This window comes from Mustela nigripes, chromosome 1 (assembly GCF_022355385.1).
Source record: "Mustela nigripes isolate SB6536 chromosome 1, MUSNIG.SB6536, whole genome shotgun sequence".
NCBI classification, from domain to species: domain Eukaryota; kingdom Metazoa; phylum Chordata; class Mammalia; order Carnivora; family Mustelidae; genus Mustela; species Mustela nigripes.
In genome coordinates, this window is record NC_081557.1 from 988,797 (window position 1) to 1,009,717 (window position 20,921).

The 20,921-nt window shown below is 63.9% G+C and overlaps 1 protein-coding gene across 2 annotated transcripts in view; it reads right to left on the reverse strand.

Annotated features, from left to right (window-relative positions):
* MOB2 (MOB kinase activator 2) overlaps positions 1-12,948 on the reverse strand; it is a 36,202-nt gene extending 23,254 nt beyond the window's left edge. Inside the window, exon 1 of one of the 2 annotated variants that reach the window (XM_059398432.1) lies at positions 12,917-12,948. In XM_059398432.1, the coding sequence (XP_059254415.1) occupies positions 12,917-12,933 (17 nt within the window). In that variant the 5' untranslated portion in view covers positions 12,934-12,948. Of the gene's footprint in view, positions 1-11,334; positions 11,532-12,916 lie in introns of those variants that run through there. The other variant, XM_059398422.1, reaches the window with a different exon arrangement.
* Between the last annotated feature and the right edge of the window lie 7,973 nt (positions 12,949-20,921).

Consider the following 20,921-nt stretch of genomic DNA (forward strand, 5'->3'; position numbering starts at 1 on the left):
TGTGCTCCTCTTGTGGGTACAGCTGGTGTGGGATGGGCATGGGGGTGGGTACGGCCGAGAACAAGCTCTACGGCGTGGAGATGCAGACGAAGGGGAGGTCCTGAAACCCCCGGAAGATCTCCTGGCTTCTCCACACTCACACCTTTTCTACGTCTGTCCACTGAGAAGGCCAAGGAAACACGGCCAGCTCAGAAGTGGAGAGCACGCCTGACGTGCAGGCTGCGGCCTCCACACGTCGCGGCCCCTGCGCTAGCCAGGCGGGCTCTGGAGTTTGGGTTCCAGGGGTGCACCCTGCTCTCTGGGGAAAGGACGCAACGCTGTGTGTGGCCGGGAAGGTCAGCATCACCGACTCCGAGCTAGCTTGGAGACATTCCCTGGCCAAGGGCGGGGCGATTGATGACCTCGGGAAGGACAACAACCCCATGGCTTGAAACACAGCGGTGGTGAGTCCCGATGCAACGCTACTTCCCACACAAACACTTCATGTTCACCCCTGGACGCCAAGGCGGCGCAGAAGCAAGTCCGCACCGGAATTCTGAAGGCCGGCCAATGAAAGAACAGAGGCAGCACGTGTCCTGCTCCTCCAGAGGCCTGGCTAGTTGGAAAGGGGCCGGTTTTCCTTCCGCGACTACTCCGTCGACCACCGGGGACAGGAGGCTGCCGTGTGGCCTTTGTAACGCCTAACAAAGGAGCGATTCTGGGCAGTGGTCAAGAGTCCCCAAGCAGGTCACAGACCGCCTGAGAGCACAAGCCTCCCGCTGGAGAGACGCCGCCCCCCGCGAGGAGTCTTGCTCCCCGGATTAGAACTCCGTCCAGCTAGTGTCCCGGGACAGCCGACGACGGACAGGACACACGGGGGAACGTGCTGCACTGTGTCGCCGGCATGGCGGGAACAGCACAGAAGCTGCCGGCTCTCCTCAGGGGGGCCACAGCGGGAGAAGAGAAGGGCAGGACGTGCGGACTGAGGGACTCGCTGAGTCAAGTCTGCAACTGAGGGAACAGTGCTGTGCCAACGCCACCCTCTGACAATGCAGCTGCCCACAGTGTCACCACTCAAGGGCTGGCCGAATGGGACGCCGGCTCCTCTGGGGCACTTTCTTGTGAGTTTATGATCATTTCAAAATACAAAGCTACAAAAGAGAATTATAAAGCCCGTCAGCGAACTACAACACGTGGACCTCCTTGCGTCCAAGCAGTGAAAGGCGTCGGAAGGAGCTAGAGAAACACGGATGCTGCCCGGCTGTGTGATGTCGTGGCAAGGCCTGCTTCGACCTGCGAGCCGCGCTCTGCTCAGGGAGAAGCGGCCCTATCCTGTCAGGGCACCCAGAGTCGGCTTCCGAGTAGCTCCGATGATGGGGGGGGAGGACAGGCAGATTAGGGTCACACTGGGTGTGCACGCAGAGAGCGAGCCCAGGGCCCCTGGGTCCACTGAAACCTCGCCCTTAACCACACAGCCCGTGTCTGGACGCGAATTCTGCCGGCAGCGCCGACCCAGGCCCGCCTCGGACACGTGGGCTTGCGGCGTCCTGGGCAGCGCCCTTGCTCAGGGCACGGGGCCGCCCTGGAGCGGCTAACGCGGCAAAGGCATGACGACACGTATGGTGCCACACGCGGTGTCGCAGAGACCGTGTGAGTGTGACCTGGGCGCAGCAGAGTCAGGCCCCCAGGACACCCCGGCTACCCAACCGAGGCAGGGCTCAGCCAGGTCCGGAGCGCCACGCTCTCGTCCCCAGTGACGGCAAGCATGTCCTCCTCCAGACGGCAAGGGCTCTGGCTCTGCACGCGGGCCTTCCGAGGGGACCTGGGACACACAGGCGCGCCCCAGGGTGAGGGTGCCCCCGGGCTCCTCCAGGCACCACGGGCTTTCACAACACACGAAAGGAGGGCTTGGCGGGGCACACGTGTACCTTCAGAGCGAAGTCTACGAACGAGGACGTGTCGGGACTTCTCCAGAACTACCGGTGGCGGGGAGTGCTCTGCTGCTGAGACCGTGTCCCGTCTCCTCACACCCAGGCCCGCCTCTGCTTGGCCTGGGGAAGGACTTCCACTCCTCCAGAGGAGGCACGAGGGAGACAGGCGTCCTCGGGAGCTGTCCCTCTCACCCGGTGTGTCGCGGGTCTTCTCCTCACGAGTGCTCTGCCGCTGGCCCTGCACTGTGGCAGGCTGGAGCCCCACCGTCCCACCAGGCCTGGTACTGTGTCAGCGGCTGGCCGGGGGCGTGTGGATGGAAGCTCCGTGGGGCCGCGGGGGCAGGCAGCGTGCACCCCACCCCTACACACGTCACACCGAAGGAGCGAGCAGAAGCAGGGCTTGCCCGACGTTAGGGCTGCCCTTCTCTGCCAACAAACGGGCCACCGCGATCACACACCGCAGAAAGCGAGCCGGGGGAAATCAGAGCAATTTCAAACCTCGCTTGGCTTTGCGAAGTGTCAGAGAAGCGTGCACAGAAGAAGTTCAAAACAGAACTTCCAGTCGGGGCTTTCACCCTGGTCAAGGTGCAGTAACAGGGACGGAATTTTACCTCCTGCTGAAAACAAGACATTGAATAACACCTGGGACAGCTTTCAGGACCCGAGACGCCAGACAGCAAAGCACAGCGAGCCTGGGCAGGAGCACACAAGGTCAGTCCGCACCACGGGGAGAAGCCCAGCGGGGCCCTGAACCGACCAGTCTCCGCCAGGAAGCCGGGGAGGCCAGAGGCGGAGGCGCAGGGCACCCTAAGAAGAGAGCTGCGTGGGTGTGCTGTGGGCCTCAGGGGGTCCTTGGCCAAGCACTGGCCGGGATGCGTGTGGGGGACGAACCACCTGGAAGGGGTAGAGGCACAGGCCTCGAGGCGCATGTGGTGCGGGAAGAACCCCTCTGCCACTAGCCAGAGTGGAAAACCGAGAACCAAGGCGCCCCGTGTGATGCTCGAGAAGGTCTGCACTGTAGCGAGAAGAACCAGCTCCACGCGGAGCCGCGCCGCAGCCCCGGGGACCAACCACACAGACGAGAACCCAAGAGGAGCAGCCACTTCCACAGCCAGTGCACGGAACACGCCCGAGAGCAGCTACAAGCGTCCAAAACCACGCAGCACCAGCGAAGGCGGAGCTGACACGCCGCCACGTCCAGCCGGAACCGCGCCTTCACGGGAGGAGAGTGCGAGCCAGAGTGAAGCGACCAACCGAAAAGGACCCCAGCGCGGCCGGACAACAGGAGCAGGTCAGCGCAGCGGTGCCCCCACCCGCTCCAGACCCTGCAGGGGACACTGAGCACATCAGGGAGACACAGGGAAGACTTGCCTTCAGACCCACATTGACCTTCCAGACGCACAACCTACAGCGCTTTGCGACGAAAAGCGCTTGGGGTGGGGCGACAGCCCGGCGAAGGCAGCAGGAGCACAGATGAAGGGACCCGAAGACACGGCACACGGGGCTTCCCCAGATGGAACCAGGGAGAGCTGAAGCGAGAGGCAGCCCCCACCCCGTGAGCCCGCGCCGCCCGGCCGGCTGATGCTCGTGGGACACCCTCCGAGAGCGTGTCCGACAAGGGACTTGCATCCGGAAGGTGTGATGCCCCCATGAAAACAGGCAAACGGCCCGAGCAGACCCTCCTCACCGCAGAGCAGTCCGCACAAAAAAGGCGCTGGTGGCTGCCAGGCCCCGAGGAAAGGCGACATGAGACCTCACGAACCAACGGCCTCGCTCCCTTATGAGGGCGACGGCAGAGCCCGCGCGCCCGGGCTGACGAGGGGCGGACTCCAGGGCTCCCGCTTGCAGCCGGCACCGGTACTGGCGGGCGCACTGCCGCACGGCACAACCGACACATGTAAACACACACGTGTCGTCCAGCCCAGGTGCTGCGCTGAGGATAAAGCGTGTCTGCGCACCCCTGCACACACACACGTTCCGCAGCTTCGTCCGCATCAGCCAACGTGGGGAAGCCGCCCTCACGGCCCCCGGCCGGGGGACAGATGGGCCAGCAGAGGCCTGCCCGGGGCGCAGAGTCCCACCGGAGGACACGCGGGAACGACCTCCGACATACACAGCAGGGTGCGACCGCAGACCCGCGCTGAGGGGATTTCGCTTTCGCTACATGAGTGGCCGGAAAACGTCACTGATCCATACGGAGAGGAGCTGGCCGGGGTCACCTGGAAGCGGGTGATGGGGACATTCACTTCCTGGACTGTGGAGAGGGCTCCGTGCAGTGGGGCACACACGTGTACACGTACAGGACCGGCCCCGTCCCATGCGCAGCCTGTGGGTGTCACGCACGGCAGACGCCGGCGACGCCCATCACACGTCCTCACTCAACCCGTCCCAACGGCCACCTTAAACCCAGCCTTGCGCCTCCAGTGCGGCCGCTCCTGGGTCCTCCAGAGACGCACGCTCCGCGCTCCCCGCCCCCCCCCCCGCCCCACATCCGTCCCACATCCGTCCCCAGCAGGTCCTCGATGCCATCCACAGCGCGTCGGCGGGGACGCTCCCCTCACTCACCGCAGGACCGCAGCGGCCGACGGTCTCCCACCCTCCGCCCTGTGCCCTCCAGTCTGTCTTCTCTGTCCCACGCTGCTGCCCCGGCGCTCACTCGCCCACACAAGGACTGGGTGACAGCACAAAACCCACAGACCTGTGTGAAAGGGGCCACATCCCCTAAAACACCCCCCAACCCAGGAGAGAGCGGATGGTGGCAGGGCACCCGTGGGCCACGGCGCCTGCCCGGGCCAGGGTCCTCAGGGGACATCAAAGTCAGCGGACTCCAGCCAAAGACAGCAGCGGGCCCAGCGCCAGGCGGTGTCAGGGCCTGTGACGCCTGCTCCAGCTCAGGCTCTGGGACCTGGACGCAGCCCCAGCCCCAACCCTGCCAGCACAGCTGCTCCTGCCTCCACCGAGTGCTTGCCCAGGAGCCCGGCTCCTCTCCTGGCTCCTGCAGGTGGCCTCTGCCCCCAGTGTCTCACCAGGACCAGGGGCGATGGGGCCCAGGTGCCCCAAGTGCACTGCCACGCCGAGCCTGCGGCACGCAGATGTCCCCTGGCATGGCAGCCGGACCCCAGCCGGTGCCTGTGCACACGCACGGCTCCCTCTGTGATGGGGCACACGGGGTGGCCACCACAGAACAGGGACTGTCTGCAGATGCGGTGGACACCAGGGGGCGGGCGGGTGCTGGGGGGGCGTGTGCCCGGAGCACCAGTCTGTGCCGGGCCGGGCTGGGCTGGGCTGGCCCGCAGGGCGTGGCGGCTCTCCTGGCTCCCGGGACATGCGGGCTCGGGGAGCTGGGACGCGTGCTGCCTCCTGGGCGCTCTGCCGAGCCTGCGGGGTGCGGCTGGCGCGGCGGGGGCACAAACACAGCGCGTGTGGAGAGAGGCGGGCCAAGGAGCCCGTGGTTAAATAAGGAAGCGAGGACAGAAATAGGTCTTTCTGACGCGGTCATCCCGGAGGAGACCCGCACCCCACCCGGGCTCTGCTGCCTGCCACCGGGAACCCCAATCCACCCCCTGCACACAGACACACGCATGTGCATTCTGCTTGCTACCTGGCTGAGGCCCTGCTGGCCACCATGAAAGCCTGTCCTTTGCTGGACTGCCACAGCCAGGAGCCTTGGGTGACCACCACAGGCAGGAGGGCCTGACATCCAGCCCCGGGGGGTCTGGGAGCAAGCGGCGGCCTCCCAGGGGCCCGTCCGCACACCCCTCAGACTGCACAGCGACTTGGACGGGAAGGCATGGGTGCTACTTGCCAGTGTGGGGCCAATGGCTTCAGCCCCCAGCCCCAACATGACCTGTAAGGTCCTGGGGACATCTGGCCTTGAGGTGTGAACACTCCTGACGTGCTCTCCACGAGCCAACACCTACCACAGGCAGTGGACACGTGGCCAGGCTGAGGGCGCCCGAAGGCCGAGCAGTGTGTGACTGGGAGGCCCCAGGCGTGCTGGGGTCCCCGGCTCCCACACACTTGCTACGCAGTGTCAGGCCAGAGTACTGCTCCCCGGGAAGCGGGACCACCTCCTCAAGGAGCCTGTCCGAGGAGCGTGCACGGCTTCCAGGTGGTAGGTGTCAGGGGGGCACGGCCCACGTGCACAGGCTCCCTGCATCCGGGCCCGACACTCACTCAGCAAAGCAGCACCCGCGCCTGGTGGGGCTCTGAACACATGCGCGTCGATGCCAGCATGCCCGGGGGTGGGGGGTCCGGGTGTGTGAGGGCTGACGGAGGAAGGCTCGGGAGGGCCAGGGAAAGAAGCATCTGTGCAGGAACAGCCCGTGCAGACGCCGGAAAGGAGCGTGCGGAGGAGAGGCCCGACCCCCAGGAGCGCCGTGTGGAGAGCACGGAAGAGCCGGGCAGTGAGGCTGAGGCCTGGACTGTGCCTGAGGCACATGGGAACCCCTGGAGGGTGGAAGAGCCGTGGGCAGAGGACCGACTTGTGTGGGCTGGGCGGGCAGGCGGCCGGGTCACGGCGACAGGACGAGAGGCAGGGGACAGGGGCTGTTCTGGACGGAGCGGAGGCACGTGCAGGGCTCAGCTAACAGCGCTGCCCCCTGCTGCTACGGAGCTGCCCAGAGGCCCTGGGTAACCACCGATGCTTGCACTGTCACCTCGGGTGACATCTGTCACTGTGCGGAGAACTGAACCTTTAGCTTGGTCCAGCGGCCCTGACAAGAGCCCCGTCTCACCCTGAAGACGGGGAGGCAGCAGCCCCCACCCCAGGCCCATCCGGGCACTGACCGGCTGAGCGATGTCCCCAGAGCTCGACAGCGTGCTTGGCCAGCAGCGCCTCGACATGCCCAGCACTGCGCGGTTCCAAAGGCGGCCGAGCCCCTCCACGGGTGGCCTGACCCCCTAGTGCAGAGCCCGTGCCCCACGTACCTCCTTAGGCCCAGACAGCTCAGGCCACCCCGGCCGGGGGTCTCGAGCCACCAGAGCTGCCTCCCTGCTGTCCCACTGCTCTCTGCTCCCAAGTGAGTGCCGCACCCGGGTGAGCAGAGGCGGCGCCCGAGAGTCTGGCCGGCGAGGACCTGGCCAGCGTGTCGCAGCCATTCCTCACACACCTCGTGCCTGGAGGGAGCGCTCTCAGGAAGAAATCCAGAACGGGCTGCTGCCGACCTGGGCTCCACAAGAAGGAAGCGCCTGCTGAGCAGACCTTTGGGACAGGCGGCTCTCCCTCCTGGTCCTCGGAGAGCCTGTAGGGAAGGTGGCACCTCCCAGGCAGAGAGCAGAGCTGAGAACTTAAGAAAACAAACGTCCTGCCCTGGACCTCGGTTCTAAGGACCACAGAGGCCTTCAAAGCAGGTGGATCCCACCGTCGGCAGCCAGAGGCAGACACCACGGCACAGAGAGGTGCCCGTGAGCAGGTCAGCAGTGCGGGCTCCTCCCCAGCGTCCCCCAGAGCACAGACCAGGCCGGCAGGAGGGAGCAGGATTCTGAGAAGAGCCGGCCCCGGAGAGTGGCTCCTCGGACATCCTCTCCCGCGGCCGCAGACCTGGGGCCCTGCTGCCTTCTCAGTAAATAGGCAGACGCGCTCTTCAGTTTGGGCGCCGGCATCGTGGAGAGAGCCTTCCCGGCACGAACAGTCAAGCTGGAACGCCCAAACCTCCCCAGGGGCCCGAAGGCCGGAGACAGGACGATGGTTGTTTTATCCCCAGATCAGCGGGCCCAGTGCTGGCTCGCAGACGGAGCCCCGGCAAAGCAGCGGAACGCCCCCATGCCGGAACTCTCCAGACGGCGGCCCACGTGCGTGATCTCAGCAGGCCCTCCTCGCCCAGCCAGGTGACCAGAGCAGACACTCTCATAGCCCTTTCGCGTCCAGAAAACTGACGACGACGAAGAGCCACACAAACCCCTTAAAGACACACAGGGCAGACGCCAGGTGCACCAAAGCAAAAGTGTTTCCGCAGAGCCCCAGGCGAGCGGACCGAGAAAGCTGTCCAGCCGCCAGTCCACCCCCACGCCCACTGCTTCTCCCTGCCTGAGCCGAGCATCTGGACCGTCTGGCCCGCACACGGCCTCCTCCAGGGACCACACGTTGCAAAGCCGAGTGTGTGTATACGTTTGCGTATGCGTGCACAGGTGTGTGCACTTGTGACTGTGCCTGCGCAGGGGCTGTGTGTGTGTGCGTGCGAGAGTGCATGAGTGGTGCGTGTAGTGTGTACGAACGTGAGTGTATGCAGCCGAGTGTGCATAGGGGTGCGTGTGAGTCGTGTGAGTGTGCGTGCGTGTAGCTGTGTGCACATGTAGATGGGTACACGTGTGTGTGCGCGTGTGCCTGCATCGGACCACTCGGCAACCGTACTTTCTTCCTAAGGCTCATCCCCTCACCTCCAGAGCCCGTGCCCCCTGCACTGCCGGGCCACGCCAGCCCCGACCACACTGTGAGAGCAGGAGCTCGCGGCCACCTCGGGGCTATGGCCCACCTGCCGTCCCTCGACTCTTTCTCCTGACCTGTCGGGTTCTCACTCGCCAGCCCCGAGAGACGCCTCCCCGCACCAGCACACTCAGCCCCCACTGCTCTTCCTCTCCACTAGCACACGCAGCCTGGCACCTGGCTTACTGGTCACGTGCCCCGCGGCCACACCGGGACCCACGTCGGGAAAGCAGGGTGTCCCGATTTGTGAGTGGCCATGTCCTAGCACCCAGAGCGCGGCGAGGACCTTCCTCACTTCTCCTGTGAACTGTGTGAGTGGCTGTGACTCATCTTGCATCTTCCCAGGAAGCTCTTTACACAACCTGCAGATAGAGTCCGATGGCGGACACAGCTCTGGCACCAGACGTGCTCCTGACGGCCTTCTGGCTGAGTGAAGGTCACTACATGCTAACCTCACCCTCTGTCGCCGCGCCTGGCACAAGCAACACAATTTCCTAAACACCGGAGGAGCTCTGATGTCTGGGCAAAGCTCAGGGGTCCGGCAACCAGGCTCCTGGTTGGCTCAAGGGTTTCCACTGGTGACGGATCCACGTCCAAAAAGGGGTGCAAAGAGCAGTTTCAGGGAATGGAAAAGCACATGCAGGGAAACGGCTGGTGTCAGACCTCCTCTCCTCGCCTCCCGGCTCCGCCACGTGCACAGCTGCCAGCTCGAGAAGGACACAGAGACAGACGGGTGCTCGTGCCCACCCTGGATCACTGCCTGCCTGACCCTGGCCCCCCAGGAGCTCACATGACATACATACGCCAGCCCAGAAAGTTCTGGAAAGCAGCAGGAGCAGGACCTCAGTATCCCACGTACAAAGGCCAGCTGCCGACAGGGCAGTCCTCGGAAGACAGTGACCAATGAGCAGGACGTCACCAAAAGAGAGGCTGAGCGCTGCCGGCGGAGCGGACGGGACAGGCACTTCCGGACCAACACAGTCCTCCCAGCTCAGGCGTGCACCACCTGTGCGCCCCAGAAGGTCTCCCGCCTCTGCGGGACAGACGAAGACCGGTCCGGGACGGCTCACGGCATGGCTGTGGGAGACAACCCGAGCGCCCAGCGGCAGGCAGCTAAGCAAACGGTCTTGTCTGCGGAAGGGGCGCCAGCTCAGCCAGGACAAGGAACCGCGTACAGAACACACAGCCGGGACGGACCCCAGAGCACCCGTGCCGTGACAGGGCAGAGCCCACGTGAGTCTGTGCTCCTGCGGGCACGAATCCCAGCAAGCACAAAACAACCGTGCTGGGGAGAAGGGCAGTGGTGGCCAGGGGTGTGGGACCCGGGGACACTGAGTGTTCTGGACCGTCACTCTGACAGCTGCACACGTCTGCTAGAACCCACCAAAGCGCACACTGTAGACCGGCGAATCCTGATGAGTGTAAGCACGTAGCCATCACGCTCATCGCAGATATGCAGAAAACATCCCGTGCCACCAAGGAAGCAGGAGCTCCCGCCTAGGACACCAACCGCGGGTCCCACAGACAGAGAGGAGACAGCAGGGAGCCACGCCCCAAAGAGGGGGCAGCGCTGTGGGGTCCCGAGAGCCGGCGCACGATCTAGAGTCAGGAGGGGCGGACGGGAAGGGCTGTGAGGGCCTCTGCACGCTGCCCCTTTCCGACCCTGGACGTCGTGGCGGCATGTGGTCTGCTCATCTGAAAGCCACCTGCAGGCCACTCGCAACCACGCTCGCCCCACGCGCTCTGTTGTGACGCTCACACAGAGCGTCTGGGACACCCTGTCTGCACACAGGGCGGCAGCTCCGTCTTCTCAGCCCTGTTCTGTGCGACCCCACACAGGCACCAGAGCTTCTGCCCATGGAGGGGAAGGTCGCACTCGCCCAGCTGCCAGTGAGACCTGCAGAGAAGCCGCCAGCCAGCCGGACCCCCGCGAGACCCCTCCCCGGGACCGTACCCAAGGGCCCAGCAGCCCCCGTGGGCACACACAGCCAGGCAGGGCCCACCCGCTGCATCAGGCTCCTCCCCTGGAACGTACGCGAACCTTCTGTGGCAGGGAGGCTGCTGCCCCCACTCGTGGAAGCAGCTGGGGAGGGTCCCAAAGAACACTCCTTCTGTTCTTTCGGACAGCAGATGTCGTGGCGGTCACCACCCGCGTGGGGTCACAGAGCTAGCGTCGCCGCACAAGGAAAAGCAGGTTGTCACCCAGCAGCAACCACTCGGGGAGCCTCGTCAGCAGTGGGAGCCGCAGGACTGACACAGCAGAGGAAGGGCTCTGGGTCGGGAGGTGGTAACTGGGTGTGGGGCAGGTTTTCTGTGGCCAGAGCTACTGGAGCAGGGGCTGACACAGTGTCCTGCGGCCAGAGGTCCCCACCCCACACTGTCCAGGACACACAGGACAGAGTCGCCATCCTGCCCACAGCGGGCCAGGTCCACTGAGCCAGGTGGCCCTGCACACAAGTGGCTAGGGCCTGTGATGTGGTCAGCATGCACCAGGCCACCAGGTCCTAACTCTTCGTAGGCTGCCCTGAGACCTCCCTGTGCACACAAGAGGCGAAGGACAGAAAAGAACAAGCCACTGGAGTCCTGGGACTCGGCGTCCCCACCCCATTCCCACTGCCTCTGCCACAGGGGGCTGGCGCTGGCTGGGAGGGATGCCTGCATGCAAGCCCACGGCCGAGCAGCGGCCCCCGCCCCAGCGCACCGCACTCACCCTTCAGCTGTCTGCACATCCCGTGGCAGAGATCTGACACGGGGTCTGCTCCGGAGCTGTTGCTTTGAACGCGCCCCGCCACCCGCCAAGAGGGGATGGGCACATCAGGAAAGGGAAGCTTATTTCCCTGCTGGCCCAGAGCTCAGCTGTCCCGAGCAGAGAGCAGGCCCTGGACGGTCTGGCCACCGCAGCCTTGCTTCCCTCCAGCCCCAGCAGCAGAGACGGGGGAAAGCCCCAAACCCACCACGGCTGCACGCCAAAGGGGGCAAGGCCCAACACACGATACCCACCCCCTTTGCACTCTGGCCACGGAAAACAGGAGCAGTGACAGCCTGGCCCCCTTCTGAGGATCACCCTGGTACTGGCGTCGAGTGGGGGCCAAAGCCGCTACGACAAGGCAGCAACGAAGACACGGGGGTGGATGAGAGCCAGGGCCAGGCCTGCGCCTGGCCAAGCGGGGCTCAGCCTGCATTCCTCACACACTTGCCCAACACCCCTGTAAACCAGGCTGGGGTGGCCAGGGAAGGACCTCTGGGTGGTAGATGAGGAAGACACGCAGGGGTCAGGCTAGAGGTCAAGCATCCTCCTGGAGCCCAGCACCAGGGCAGCCACGGATCACCAGGTCACCGGGAAGCAGGTCTGAGGTCAGGCCGCAAGAGCCGGCCGGATGGGCAGAGGAGGTAGGCTGTGGCCCACACGGGGCTGGACGCCAGGATATTAGCGCACATCCAGAAAGCAGAGAGACGCTCCACCACACCCCCAAAACCGCTCTGTTCCAAGTTCAAGTCAAGCCAAACTGCAAACAATGAAAGTGGCTGTTGAAGCCTGCCTAGTCATCGCACCTGGCCCCTGGCCACCGCTGGCCACAGAAGGGCAGGGGCGTCCAGACCGCACGGCAGCCGCCTCCGGCAAGTCTTCCCTCCTGCCCCCGACACTGGCACCTGCCAAGACAAGCACCCGCTGGCCGGGGCGTGAGCAAGGTGACCTGCTCGCCGCAGGCTGCTGGGACCGCTGACTCGACAGCGCCCTCTGTCTAGGGCACTAGCCCTCCCCTGCCCGCCTCGGGGCCCAGGTGAGGGCCGGATGGGCTGTTTACAAAGGAGGGCGGGCGCACCAGCACGGACCCCCCGGGACAGGGTGTGGGATCGGGAAGGCCAGCTGCTCCAGGCAGGTGGCCGCCTCTCTACACCCCGTAGCCTCCCCAAGCCCAGGCTGCCTAAGAACAGGGCGCCTGGTCCCGCCACACCGCCCCGCCCTCCCTGCTGGTACAGAAGCCTGGGCTGCGAGATTTAGCCCAGGCTCAGTCCAGGAAGGAGGCTCAGAGGCCGTGTGGGAGGGAGCAGAGCCCGGTGAGATGCCACCTGTGCTCCCCTCTCCCAGGGCCCTTACTCCCTCATGCCCCGCCCCCCGCCTCACTCCGGCACTGCACTAGCCTCCCCCCACGCCCCCCCCCCGTCCCGCGGGGACCGCAGCACAAATGCTGCCAAGCGGGCCCCCAACCCCAAACACGGAAACAGAAGCAAGAAACAGCCTTTCATTAGAAAAATACCAGAGAGAAACGGGGGCACCTGTATATCACGGAAGGACGGAGAGAAGCTTCCGGAGATGGATGCACCCTGAGACAGGCACCGGCAAGGAGCCCAAGGGGGTGGGGACAAGCTCTAACCCACGGCACCCCAGGCCCATGGTTGCCCCAGTTAGTGAGCCGAGGGTCAGCCTGCCCCTCACAGCCCTGCACAGCGCAGCCCTGCACAGCGCAGCCCGAGAGCACCGCACGCCACCGGTCTGGGGAGGATGCAGGGCACTGGGAGGCACCAACAGCTTCATGCGGCAAAGCCAGCAGCACCTGGAAGCCAGCGGCGCCTGGCTTACCCTTTTAATAGGAGCATGAGGCCAGAAAGCCCCAGAACTCCACCCCTGCGAGGGCACTGCCAGCAGGCACCTTGCGGCCGAGTACCGGCCACATCCCGTCGCGGACGTGGGGCCCGACCCTGGCTGCTGCAGAAAGGAAGACTGAGGCTGTGCTGGGCAAGGGGCCCGGGTCCCCTCCCCTGCTCCCGCTCCCCCACAGCACGGTCCCCTCTGACCGCAAGCTCTGCTCTCTTCTCGGAGACGAGGAGGACAGTGTCAGGTGCGGGAGGGAAGCCAGAGCCGGACGCGCCGAGGCACAGGCTTCCGAGTCCGCAGGGGGAGGCTCAGAGAAGCCGTCGGGGAGACACTCGGCACAGGGAGCCGGCTTGGGGACAGAGAGTCCACACAGCAGCCTGGCCTCCTGCCCTGGTGCCGCCTCAGCCGTGCAGCCCCCCCAGCCCCCCGCTGGCCCTGCCCCAGTCCTCAGAGGGCTTGCCTGTTTGTCTCCCTTCTTCACGTGAAGCCCCCCCAGGACCCCAACTGCGGTGAAGGCTCATGGACTCTCAAGGGTCTTCGAGGCCCCACGGGAAGTGTGTCCCTGCCCAGTGCCCACCAGGCCAGCCTGGCTCTGGGCCACACACAGACGGCCGCCTCATAAACCTTGTCTTGCTCCGTCCTCAGCAAGAAAGCGCCTCGGGAAAGACTCCTCGCTCCTAGCCTGAAGGTCACCTGAGACCCTCAGCCCTCCAAAACTCACACAGCACCCCGTGTACCTCGCTGCGTCCACGTGAGCCCGGCGAGAGCGGGACAGCGCTTGGTTCATCACCAGGAGCGGTGCTAACACGTGCTCCTGCATGACCCGAATGCCGACATGCAAATCAGAACCGCAAATCATCAAGAAAAGCCCGACCACCCTCCCCCCACCAGGGCAAGGAAAAAGACATCCATAAGCGGAAAAGAAACCCCGATGAATGGTCAATAATCATAAGAAGAAAAGATCAAGTTCTCTAACTCGGAAGCAAACCCACAGAAGACAAGAGGATGTTTCTGATCAAGGACAAGGACAGCCAGTGCCGGGGAGGCTCACCCCCCCACCATAGGCCGCCTGACAAAATGTTCCGGAACGCACGACGTGAAGACCCTGGGACCACAAAGTCTACTTCTAGGAATTTATCACCGATACTCAAAACCTCAGAACAGCTTACAAATAAAGAAACACAAAGAAGCACTGCTCGAAACTAAGATGCTGGAAACTGCCTCCGCCCGCGGGGGCCCGGCGGGTAACACACGGTGACAACGGCGGCGGCCGCGGCGCGTCTGTGCGGGGCGCGCACTGGCGCGGGTGGGCCCCGGCACAGGGCAACTGGGCGGGGTCAGAGGTGCCACCCAGAACAGCTCCTTCGGGGCAAGGTGTGATGTGGATTTCACTTCTTTATAAATTAATGAATTATTAGAATTTTCCATATAATCAGAAAAAGAAAAAAGCTACTATAATTTTGGAAAAAGTCATACATGAAAACAGCAACAAAAGAGTGATTTTTCCCCATGTCTCCAAATATTCAGTTATCTTGCTTTTATTATGAAAAAAATGTCCCTATGTACATCCTAATAAAGAATTTTAATGAGACGCAGCTGAACATCTGGCAGGTTCCCATAAAGTGAAACCCGCACTGAGTGCCCCAGGACAATGCCCTTCTTAACTATCCCCAAGGGGCAGAAGTGACGGCCACAGGAGGACCTTGACAGCACTCAAAGGAGCTCTGGCCATAGTGGGAAGGCGACTCCCGGGGCCACCAGCTGCAGAACGCCGAGAGGCTGCCACACCTTAGCCTGCTCAGCACTTGAGAGGAACCCCTAACCCTAACCCATCCCACGCACTCACTGCTACATGCACGCAGGGGACCCTGAGGCCCAAGGAGACCCGACCAGCAGCACCCAGGACAGGCTCTGTGGGTGTGACACAACAGGGGTGGCTGTGGAGGGCACAAGGAGGTGGTAGCCAAAGGGACAGAAATGCTGGCATCAACCCACGCCTTTGTCAGCTCTCATCCGACTGCCCTGGGAACCTGAGAAGTGGGCAGGTATGGATGCTGCGGCCCCACAGCGCCACCACCACACCATGGGACTCGTACACACATAGCTGGGCCTCCGGGGGGCTGACCCAACCCGCTGACCCGAGTGCAGAGCACACGGCAGCCCCCAGCGTCCGGGGGGCTTCTGTTATAAGCACCTTGCAGGGAACTCTGGGGTTGAGGGTGAGCCTCCGTCTGCTGTTCCTGCCTGTTCCTAAAACACGCCTTCGGAAACTACGCAGCACACACAGCGCTGGAGAGAGACAGGAGGGAAGGAGCGACAGGCGCCCCGACACCTCTCTCCCAGATCCAGGTCTGATGCCCTTTCTGGAAACCTGAAGCCAGGCATTATTAACGAGGGAAGCTAGGGATAGAAGAATGGGGCCCACCAAGACGCAGAACTGAATCAAGGCCCCAAAGGGGCCCAAACTGCCCTACGTTCCCCATGGTTTCCTGCTGCCCACCCCGGCGGCGAGGTCACGGCCCTGTCCTTCAGCCATGGGCAGGTGTCCCGCCCCGGGGTGCCCGACTCGGACCACGCCTGCTCCCCAGCTGTCCACAGGGCTGCCTCTCCTCTCCCTCGGCACCAGGTCTTCTCAGAAGCTTCCTAAAGGAGGGGGCGCCCGGAAGTAGTCCTTTGCTTCCGAACCTGCGTGAGAAGGTCTGAGAAAACTCGGATCCGAACCCCGCAGGTGACTGATGGCTTGTCTGATGCGAAGCCTGCGCTGGAAATCCTTTCTGGTGGAATCTTGAAGACTATCTTCTCATTTCTGGGTTGGAATCTGTGTCTGGATTCCTGGTGTTTTGTTCTGTCTCATTCTCTCTGCCAAGTTCTTGGGATCCTTTCTTTATCCTGGTGTTCTGAAATGTTGTGGGAATGGGGGACACTCCCTGAGTGGGGCACCAGGCCAGCCTATTCGATGTGGACTCACAGCCTGGAAACAGGCTGTGCTGCTTGGGTGACACCCTCCTTCTGCTTCCGCTCCTTCTGGAAGGCCCCTGTGGCCGCATGCCCCCTACGCGGGCGTGGACGCAGACATCCTCACCTCTGCACTCCGGGGTCCAGCCCTGGCTCTCTGCTCTACTTGCTGGGAAATGCGCCCAATCTTACCTCTTATCCCACGGCCTCTTGGTTGGCTCCTGCACTTCTAATTTCCAAACATTCTTTTTAGTTCTTTGGATGTCCCTTTCCTGTGCCATTTCCTCACTCTGGGGCATGCAAGCTCTGGCCCGAGACGAGGGGTGCGCTGCCTCGTGTGCGCTCAGAGCGCGGCGCCTTCCCCTTCCCTCCCTCCTGGTCACGCCTTACCCCGCGTGTCTGCGCACCCCCAGCTGTCCGCTCCCACTCCACAGGAGGCACAGAAGAGCACAAAGATGGTCCCAAGGGCTTCACCGGGGCCACCTGACTCCCTGCTGGGAGCACGAGGGGACGCCCCCACGTCAGGGTCGGCAGCTGTTCTCTCTGTGGCCGCTCAGACTCCCCCTTCTTCCGCCTGGAGGGCAGCGTCCTGGAGACAGACCAGGAGTGAGGAGGGGGATCTTGACACCACGGCAGTAGGATGTCCTCAAGGCTTTCTGTGCCTAGTGGTGCCCAGGACAGGGCCTGTGACTCGTGCCCTGAGCAGGGGTGCAGGTGTCCAGCTACTTCTGAAACACCTCTCCAGACCTCCAGCTACCTCTTGGGAGGTGCCGAGACTCCACCCATCAGGAACCATTCGGAGCTTCCTCAGGACGGCTGGCTCCCCGGAGGCCAGCTTTCCGCTCTACTGAGTCTGCACCCAATCTGCCCACCGTCGTCCCGGCTTCCAAACCCAGATGGTTCCAGAACCACCTACTGCACCCCCCCCCCCCCCATCTTTGTTTCTGAGGGCTTCTGCCTTTCCGGTTTCCTTGGCTCTCACTTCAGTGGGGCTGGGGAGGGAACAGGGTCTCCAGGCAGAAGTCCAGCGCATCGTATGTGCACATCAGGGCCAAGTGCAACCCCGGATGCAGGCAGGTGGCTCCTGGTTCCTTCCCTTGAGAATCCACTAGGTCCCCCCCCCCCCCCCCCCCCCGAAGACAACGCCCACTTCTCTCTGCATATGAGAGGGCAGCGGTGGGGCTGAGCTGGGCCTGGAGGCAGCCTGGCGGCTACCGGCCCCATGACCATCCCTGAGTCCGTGCGGGCTGGGGTCTCTAGCACACAAAGGAGCCCGGGGGCACTGTCAGTCCCACTCATCGGTTAGCAGGACGTCCCACCTGGCTCAGGGAGATTCACAGAGGCAGCCCCTGCCCTACTAGGATGCCACTGGACTCCGCGGTCGGGCCAGCCGGCCTCAGAAGCAACGTGCCCTGACGGCCTCTCCAGGCAGCCCAGCCCCGGCCCGACTTCCCAGCCAGCCCCTCAGGATAACCCCTCCGTCTCATACCCCCAGACAGTCAGAAAGCCATGGGCTCAACCTTGAGGGTCCGTGAGTTATTCCCTGCCCCCGGCCATGGGCCATACACCCCAGTTCCCGCCCAAGTTCTCTAGACACTGCTTCTCCATGCAAGTGAGTGCGCCCTGAGGCCAAGGGCAAAGCCCAAGTCAAGCCTGTGGGGACTCAACCGGGAGCCTGGCTGAGGTTGCTAATCCGGTCTCCCGGAGGGGGTGCAGGCAGGGGAAGGTGCACACACGCCTGCTCAGAGAAGGGGGCTAGCTCCCCCTGCCGCTGCTCACGTCCTATACCTGCGCGGAGCTCCGAAACCACCTGGAGCATGCTTGGGTGGCGCAGAGGGGACCCCGCCCCACCTTCCCACTGCAGCCGCAGGCAGAGCTCCTGGTCTTGGCAGTTACCTGGTCCTTGGCCCCAGGCCCTCAGGGGAGAGTGGGCACAAGTGGACAGTAAGCTTCAAATAGGGCTACCGTCTTCAGGAGGAACCTTGAAAAGCAAATACTTAACTCAAGGTCAACCGTGTGGCACAACCCCTCCTCTTGCTGCCCCCTTTGAGAGGGACTCAAGTACTGGCACCCATCAGGGCCACATGCAGCTAGTCCTGACCACACACCTGCTCTGCAGAGCTCAGAGCCCAACGGGGAGCCCAACGCAGACACAAAATGGACACGTTCCCCTGAAGACCACCCCCTGACGGGCGCTTCGAGGCAGGAGGTGGGCAGGGGCTGCCTAGAATCTCCAGAACAAAACTGGGGGAGGAGGGGCTAAAATAAACCAGGTCAAAAGTGCACCAGTGAGGACAACAAAAGATCTTTTTCAATTAGCAGAGTCCAAGACCGAACCACGGGTGCCCCTGACACTGGCCAGTGGGAGTCTGTGACAGTCGTGGGACAGCCGGTAAGCCAGCCTCACACGGAGTCCTGCTGGTGGCAGCACGCCCTGAGGCCTCCCGTCTTCGGGACAGGGGTGCGCCTGGAGGCAGGACCCTCGGGCTCCCGGCAGCCCACAGCAGACATGTGGGGCCGCGGGGCACGGACCAGTAGTAACACACGCGTGTACACGTGCACACACACGGCAGCTCTTGCTGGCACTGTGACCCCGCTCGTCTTCATGGGGACCCTCTGGCCACCGACCCACCTGCGTGGTCACCTGCGCCCTCTGGTGGACACTGGCTCCTTCCACTCTCAGCTGCTCCTTCAAATCCCTCCTCCTGCTCCAGCTCCCAGTAAGTCCCCGCCAAGTCCCACCGTGGGCCGCAGGGTCTGGACCCACTTTCTGCACCGCACATGCCCCCTCAGCTCAGAAGCACGGCAGGTGTGCAGCTCAAGCCTGTGTCCAGAGGTCTGGAGGGCAGGTGGGGGGGCAGGGGTCAGCCTGCCAGAGGCCTCGGCGAGTGGGCACGTGGGTCTCCAGCAACAACTCCCATCTCTGGGCCGCCTCGCAGTGCGGCCCAAGGGAGCAGATGCGGCACTCGTGCGGGGGCGACCACAGCTCCCAGATGTCCCCGGGCCCAAGAAGGCTGGCTGCCTGGCGGGGGGGGCTGGTGGGGAAAGGCTTCGAACACGCCATGCTCGGACGGTCTCTAAAACCATCAGAACTGACGTGACAAGGGAGAGGGACGGCTCTGGCAAGTGAGGCTGGGAGAGGAGACTGGAGTCGTCCTGCCACACGGTGCCAGGGCAAGGCAAACAGAGGGCACCGAGCACAAGCTGCTCCCCCGGTCTCGCCACCTCCGCACACTCCCTCCAGCCGCCCGGAGGGAAGTCCTCTGCATGGTGACCGTGACTAAACGAAAAAACAAGAAAATCCTCTTTCTTGGCAGCGACCACACCAGTCAACACGGCCCTCGGAGACCGGAATGAGCAACTCAGCGGAAAACCTACCGAGACTTCTGTCAGAGGAAGACCTAAAACTAGGCTCGGCCCCACCGACAGAGACACGCGGACGGCAGTGGAATCACGCTGCGGCGGACGGGCAAACCCGGCCGGAGCGGGCCTCGGCCACCGCGCGGGACGGGGTAACAGAATGGGAGAGAACGTGTCGCCAAGGGAGCGGACAGCGGTGACGCCCCTGGTAAAAACCCAGCAGCAAAGACGGTGGGCCAAGACGGCCCGTGACACGGCTCACGCCGCCCACCTGACCACCACCCACAGCAGCAGCACCCCCGACCTGAGCTCGCCACGTCACATTCACACGGGGGCGGGGGGGCGCGTGGCACCAGAAACTGTGTCCAGAACAGTCGCCCCATTTTTGTTTCAAACGCACAGGACCAGGGGAGAACACTCCATGCGTCCAGACGTAGGGCCTGTGCGCCCGTGAGAGGGAAGCGGGCGCGGGGAGGAGAAGGGATGGATGTGGGGGTCCCCTGCACCGCTGGGACGGGACCCGAGCCTCCTTCTCTAAGAGCGCGTCACACGAGGCCGAGCTCCCGCGGCGCGCCCGGACGGCCTGAGGCAGGCACGGGGCCAACGCCTCTCGCGGCCTGTTCTCTCCTGCGCTGCTCAACGACACAAGGAGAAAAAGCCACGGGAGGAAGACGGCGGAGATGGAGACACGCCCGGCAGGGAAGCCCACCCGACAAGCCCCGCCTCCTGCCCTTCACAGCCGAGTTCCGGGAAGCCTCGTCTCCACCTTCCCTGAGGTCCGCACACCCGCTCGCCCATCCCTGCCCCGACACACACCAACACAGCTCTTGCTAAGGCCACACTCAGCCCCGTACCCTTCAGTCCGGCCCAGTGAGTCCGGCTCCCACGCACCAAGGGATCCCCACAGCTCCTCCCGGCCAAGCGCCCGGCTCCTCGGAGCCCAGCCCTGCACCTGCTCTTCGCCTCCGCCCTGCCTTCCCCAGGCCCAGCTCGCTCCTCTGCCCCAGCACACGGACACACCAGGGCACCTCCGACTCACCACGCCCTGAAGAACAAGAGGACAGGCCCGCCCGCGTCTCAGCAACGAGGCTGCCCCATCTCCCCCGGCCCCAACCTGAAGGCCATGGTCACTTCCCTCAATTAGTTCTCAAACCCGACCGGGGGGCCTTGGGAGAGGCCGCAGCATGGCGGTGCCAGGTGCAATTCCAGCACCCAGACCTCCCCGGCCCTCAGGCAGCTTCCTACCCCCTCTGTGCCTGCTTCTGTCACCTATCCAACGGGGTGACCACGAGAACCCCGAAGGCATGCGCTGAGGGCAGGAACAAGGGCGCCCGCCACTCGGTCCTCCCCATCCCCACCTCAGTCCCCCAGGCGGGTCCTGCCACCTGCTGGGGCCCTGAGCGGAACCCTGACGGGCCGCCTCCGTGAGGTCCGAGCAACACAACCCTCTCCCTGCGACACCCAGCAGTCGTGGGAAAACACAGAGGCCACACGAAGCCCCTCCGAAGGCTTTCTCCGAAGCATGCCTCGCCTCTGAGAGGCCAGCCTGAAACCTGTCCCTCTGGACTCCCGCCTCCTGTGTCCCTCAGAACTCCCCTCCCCCCAGTGCCGAAACTTCACTAGTGTAAGGAAGCATATTCCCTCAGGACCACCCCCGCCCAAAGGACCCTCTGGC